Raw genomic sequence first — 6,374 nt, 5'->3', positions numbered from 1 at the left:
ACCATTTGAGGTTTTGTCCCAAAATTTCGGATCAGTTTGCCAAATTAGTAATGTTAAGAAGAAAACAGAGTGAGAACTGAGACAGAACCACATAAATTTATACCATGAGGGTGAAGAAAATATCTCTCATATACTAAACAACCCCATCCACTCCCTCTCCCCCACACCCCCACTCCCCCCAAAAAAAAAAAAAAAAAAGAAAGAAGTTTACTAAGGGTTTTTCACCCAATAAAAAAGAAAGTTTACGTAGTTTGATTCTAAAATTTGTGTACATATCATGGTTTGAGGAATCAGTATCGGATCAGTTGTATTTTTTGTATCCGTCAATTAAGATCAGTATCGATAGACACCAGTCTCAATTATTGGCCGATTCTGTATCAATGTAACGGTACGGACCAAGGGTGAAAAAAAAAAAAAGGCAATGTTTAAAGAAAAACAGAGTCAAAATAATCTGACCAAAAAATAACCGATACCGTGAACTAAAACCATGATACATGTTATCCATATCACCCTTGACAAAGTGATGAATTCTTGTTGCAAGAGTTACATCTTGGATGGTTGGTACATGAGAAAATCATCTAACATTCACAGTCTAGCATTTTTAACCTTTCGGACCAATGAATAATGTGAAGATAACAAAAAAGAACTGAGAAGAAATCACATAAATTTAAACCTTGAGGCTGATAAATAGCTCATATCACTACAATGTCACCTGCAATTAATATTCAAATCCATACAAAAGCAGTACACAACATAGTATATTCAGTAACTTGGCCTAATCTAGTAAACCTTATTCTGCTTAATTTATCTTAAAAATACGAAGTCGAAACGAAAAATAATTTACAATCTAGAGCAATTTGTACCCATCGGATGTGTTTGACCTCGCTATTTTATTTTTCATTCAGCTGACAAAACATGGCATCACATTGCAACCCATGAGCGGAGGGATGAAGAGAAACACCGTAGTCGTTGGATGTGTTTTATCTTGTAATTCTCTCTACCTCCATCACGTTTCAACCTCCGTTCATGATCTGGGTGCAAGGGAAATATCTTCAGTACTTTCAACGTGGTGACATACTGTAGTCCTTCTGGAAGATTCATCAATCGTGGACAATTGTGGAAGCAGAGGAATGCTAAGCTTGGCAATGCTCCTTCTTCAATCTCAGTCCATTCCAACAGATTCACAGAAGCAATAATAAGTACCTCTAGCTTAAGAAACCCACCCACCCGGCAAAATTCTTTGTTTATTTGTTTGACCTTGCAAGCTTCCCAGAGTGTTAGATATTTCAGGTTAGGAAGAAATTGAAATACAGAAACTGCTTCCTCAGGTAGAAAGGAAAAACCTAATCTTAGCATAGTGAGGTTCTCCATAGAGCAGAGCCAGTCAGGTAGATCCGTTAGACGCCCGTCTAGGCAAAGTTTTCTAATGAATGGCGGAGGTGAAAATTGCTCCAATGTGGGCAGCAGGTCATCCTCTTGACCATTTGTATATACAGAGAAAGATAGAAGTCCTCTCATCTTCATAATAGCAGCAGAGAGCTCACTGGCATGTTCTTGGGATACATCCCTCAATTGCAGTTCTCTGAGTTGAGTCAACCTACTTAATTCTTTTATGATGCCAGGCCTCATGAATAAACCAGTTATACTTAGGAGGTTTGTTAATATGCCTATACCTGAGGGGACTTTTATTTCATTCAGTGCCAACTTAAGGTGCCTCAACTGTAGAAGATTCAGAACTCCATTTGGCAATACTCTCAGCCTTCTAGGCCATCTAATATCCAAAGTTTGTAAGTTTTGAAGATTACCTATGCTCTCTGGAATCTCATCCAGTGCTGAACCTCTTAAGCCTAGATACCTCAACTGTATCAGATCTCCTATTTCTTCTGGTAAGCTCTTAATTTTAAGATTCTCCAAGTCCAAAACTCGCAAAAAATTTAAGGTATACAAGGCATTTCTTACGCAGGCCCAATGATCATCAGGAATGCCTTCATTCCAATACTCACAGGGAATTAATCCTTGTGAATAGACTGGAATGACAAATAATGATAGAATTGGGTGATCATTCAAGATTGCCATGATAGTTTCACCACGGTAGGGGATCCAAACAATGTGGGAACTCTGAGGAAAAGTAGAATCTAAATCTAGATTCCCAGCAATACTTTTTCCTTGCTGCCGGTTATGACTACAAATTTTAAGATAAGGGTCGGCAACTTTGAGTTCACTTTTGAACCAAGGTTCAACAATTTCAACTCGAAGCATCCCTTGGGCAACTAATTCCTTGATATTTTCTTCAGCAGTATCCTCCATGACTTCCCCTGGTCTTTCTTGTAAAATACCTTCAGCCACCATTAGCCGAACCAATCTTCCTCTACTTATTTTCTCAGGGAAGAGAGAACAGTAGAGTAAGCAGGATCTAAGGTAAGGAGGCAATTTTCTATAATTCAAAGCAAAGGGAGCAAGAGATTCTTTACCTACATCAACATCAACAGTAGAAGAACTTTGCCCATTTTCCTCTTTTGCTTCCAATGTCAGCGGCATATTGGGTTGAGAACTTCGGTGTGAAATTCCGGCAAGACGTGCATTGATCTTCTCTAATTCATAGCCAAACTGCACAATTGACAGTGCCTGATCAGACCCATCTTGGCTTCTAGCCTTAGCGACATACTGATTGATACAATTGTCAGTGTCATGTACTGTTTCTATCAAATCGTCCCGCCAGTTAAAAAACAATCCATCCTCTTGTTTGCTCCTACCTACTTCTCCAGGAAAGCTTCCAATCTCCTCAAGTCTGTTCTTGAGCTTTTGGATTTGATATTGCAGACCTGGAGAACCTTCATTCTTTAGCCATATTAGAGAACTGGATCTTTGCAGAAAGGATTTCACTAAGGCTTCTGCCATCTCCAATTGATGTGAATTAGGATGACAAACAAGGATAGCCTTCTTTGGTAGATATGTGAAGGGATTTATATCCTTGAGTGCCACACCCAACATTGTTAATAAAGTGAATAATACAAGAATGGAGGAGAAGTCTTCATAACGTGCACGACAGGACAGATTGAAGGAAAAAAAAGAAGGAAAGACAAGAAAACAAGTAGGAGAAAATGTTAGGTCGATGTGACATACAAGAAAAGTTTTTATCTAATATTCAAGAAAGGAATTTCACTGCTCGTTGTGTTTATATTTCAGTTGTTGCTATCACATTCACAAAGTCAAGTTCACATGGAAAATTGAGTAGAAGAAAATATCTTTCTGTCCTTCCCAATTAAATTGGTCTGGAAAATATGTGTTATAGAAGAAAAAAAATCTTCCAAGGTAGAAAATCAGGTCCATTGAATCGAAAAGTAGTTATTTTTCCAAGGTTTAATGGAGAAATGGAAGAAAGGACTAGCTAACATTGTGTGATCAAGTCTATGTAAATTGACATATCAAAATTAATTGATTCTGGACGTATTCCACAGTTTCAGAAACAGAGGAGCACATCCAAGGATGGACCAACCGTCTAGTTCCATGAAACAGCCCCATCTATGACATGGTTAGTGATTAAAAAATAAAGCAGAATTCTAAGGGATAATATAATAAATTAAACCACCCCCACCCCCAAACAAATAAAAATTGAGGACTAATGTCCCCTGAACAATCTCTGCTTCCATAGATGTAGCAGAAAAATCCGCAATCTGTTTGCATCTTGCTGCTACAATGTTCCTTCTATGATCCTTAATCAGAATACCCCTACCACCAAGACCTGTATTTGATTTCCTGAGACAATCAGTAAATATAATGAATTGGTTTGAGGGAGGGATTGGTGGTATAGATGGCAAGACAAAAAGATCTTTACAACCAGTTGTCTTTTCCTTTAAAATGGCATTCCTAACCTCTTCAACATAAAATTGAAAAGCATTAATGGTATTGTACAGAGATGGATTCACTTGATTAAATGTAACCTGGTTTATCACTTTTCCAGGTTTGCCAAAGTAGGTTGGTCCATTGACACGTGGTGTCACATGGATCTGAATGATTAGTAAACATATTAAGAAAAGGGAGAGGGATAGACACACCATGCACATGCTGCAAGCTAGAGAGTGGCACCAATAGGGGCATGAGAGGGGGCAGGGGTCATTCCAAAGGGGGAGGAGACAGATAAACACAGCGGGTGCTAGTTGAGATATGTGGGCGGTGTGCCTGGCCTTTTCCCTTTTATGAAAACCCAGAAATTGTTCTTTAAAGCTTTTACCTTGGAAATCATGTCTATTGAGTCAAAACGGGGAAGCCCTCCAGCAGCTAGAAGCAAAACCACAGTGAAATAGACCATTAGTAATAAATGGAATCATTGCAACATTTCAAAAAAAAAAAAAAAACTTTTTTTCTCTGGATTAATGTAGAAGCAATATCTTATTTTATCTAAATACATTCCACCTCCAGCTAAACTTTCTAGACTAAGAAAATTACCAAAGTAGGACTAACAGACACAAAACACAGCATTAACATCTTCGGTTTCTACTTGTCTTGGAATTCCCTGGCCTCTCTCCCTTCTCCAAATAAAAGAATGCCACTTATTCTACATCAAATTTCAACATATGATGTGCCAATTTAATAGAGAAGTGACCATTTGAGTTAGTTACAAGAAACAAGACTAGGGTGGAGAAAAGCCATATATAGGATGTAAAATCCTAGCCGACATGAAAGAATCAATCCTGTCTGACTAAAACCTCTTATATATAGAGTATAATAATGTGAATACTCATAATCCTAAAAGAAGCAGAAAAATTTCTCCCTATATTTTCAACAAACCAATAGAAGAGCTCCATGAAAAGTTGGATTCCAACCAGAGTGCTAGACCCTCAAGAGGATTCTGTTTCTGGCTAGCATCAAGTGATGTCCACAGTCTATCATTTTCATCCTTTGGGTCCAATGAGTGATGCGAAAAAGAAAATAGAGTGAAATGTCCCTCCTACAACCCAATCCTCAATTGGCGCAGGGAAATTTGCGTTTTCTTGTGAAATTACCAGCCAGCTGTGGTAGTACTATAGTAACTGTAGACTTTCTTGATGAAAGTCCATAGAGGGTAAGAATTCAGTGTTTGAATCATGGTGGTGGTATATTGTAATCCTTTGGAGAGTGTCATCAATCATGGGCAACAGCAATTGAGGAATTCCAAGATCAGTAACCAACCTAACCTTTTAGATATGAATCCATATGCCAATTAACAAGTAGCTCACATAACTACAATGTCACTGGCAATATTCCAATCCAACAAAAACAGTACACTACATAGTTCATTAAGTTTGGCCAGATCCAGTAAGCCATCATCTGCTTAGTTATCTTAAAAATAAAAAGTGGAAATGAAAAACAGTATACATTCTAAGGAAATGTGTATCCATGGGATGTGCTTGACCTTGTAATTTTCATTTTTTCCTTCAGTTGAAAAACATGGCATCACATTGCAGCCCTTTCATGTGAATAGGGATGAAGAGAAAAACTTGTGGGATGTGTTTGATCTTGTAATTTTCTTTTGCCTCAGTCCATGATCTGGGTGCAAGGGAAGATATTTTCAGTACTTTTAACGTGGTGACATATTGCAGTCCCTCTGGAAGATTCATCAACCATGGACAATTTTGGAAGCAGAGGAATTCTGAGCTTGGCAATGTCTCTTCTTTAATCTCAGATCATCCCAGTAGATTCATAGAAGCAATAATAAGCCCCTCTAGCTTAGGAAACCCATCCAAAGAGAGGTGTTACAATATCTTAATAGCAATAAATCACTTAAAAATAAGAGAGAGAGAGAGAGAGAGAGAGAGAGAGAGAGAGAGAGAGAGAGAGAGTTTTGGGATTCATAAAAGTGCTAATGAAATGTTTTTATTGAGCAGAAATCTACTGTATCTGTTTGTTTTAAGCTTGACGCCCACCCTTTGATATCAGACCATTCCCAAAATCAATAAAGAGTAGATAAATCGCCATACAAATGCAGAGAGTATTGTGGACCATTGTCGAAGTTAACCTGATGCCTCCTCCATGGAAAGCAAGACAACTGATCTTGGATTACAGCAATCTCCTTTAAAAGCTAAATAGTGATTCAGTCTATTTGCTCCTAGACCATCATAGAGAATTTCTCATGAATTTCTTTAGTATGTGAGGAAAGTTGAAATCTGGGAACACTTTGGACCCTAAAACCACCATCCTTATTATCAGTCCCGTCTGAGAAACTATGTGTTTATATTTGTTCCATGAATCTAATGATGATTACTTTTCAAAAGGAAAAAAAAAAAAAAAAAGTAGCAGGAAGTACTAGAATCCATATTAAATTACATCTCACGGTAAGCTGAGTATGGTTTGCGTAGTTATCTTAAAACAAGAAGAAAATGAAAAAACTGTGTTTA

The 6,374-nt window shown here is 37.7% G+C and overlaps 1 protein-coding gene across 1 annotated transcript; it reads right to left on the bottom strand.

Annotated features, from left to right (window-relative positions):
- Positions 1 to 633: 633 nt before the first annotated feature.
- On the bottom strand, positions 634 to 2,957 carry LOC122067776 (disease resistance protein RPP8-like). Its single transcript, XM_042631608.1, has one exon. It carries the CDS (start codon positions 2,896 to 2,898, stop codon positions 922 to 924), a length of 1,977 nt encoding a protein of 658 aa, XP_042487542.1. The 5' UTR covers positions 2,899 to 2,957; the 3' UTR covers positions 634 to 921.
- Between the last annotated feature and the right edge of the window lie 3,417 nt (positions 2,958 to 6,374).

The sequence above is a fragment of the Macadamia integrifolia genome, unplaced genomic scaffold, assembly GCF_013358625.1.
Source record: "Macadamia integrifolia cultivar HAES 741 unplaced genomic scaffold, SCU_Mint_v3 scaffold3119, whole genome shotgun sequence".
NCBI classification, from domain to species: domain Eukaryota; kingdom Viridiplantae; phylum Streptophyta; class Magnoliopsida; order Proteales; family Proteaceae; genus Macadamia; species Macadamia integrifolia.
Note: the sequence above shows the minus strand (reverse complement) of the source record. Positions and strands in the feature narration are given on the sequence as shown.

Coding starts and splice junctions, on each gene's coding strand:
- LOC122067776 (XM_042631608.1), bottom strand. CDS start 2,898: ATGGCAGAAGCCTTAGTGAAATCCTTTCTGCAAAGATCCAGTTCTCTA.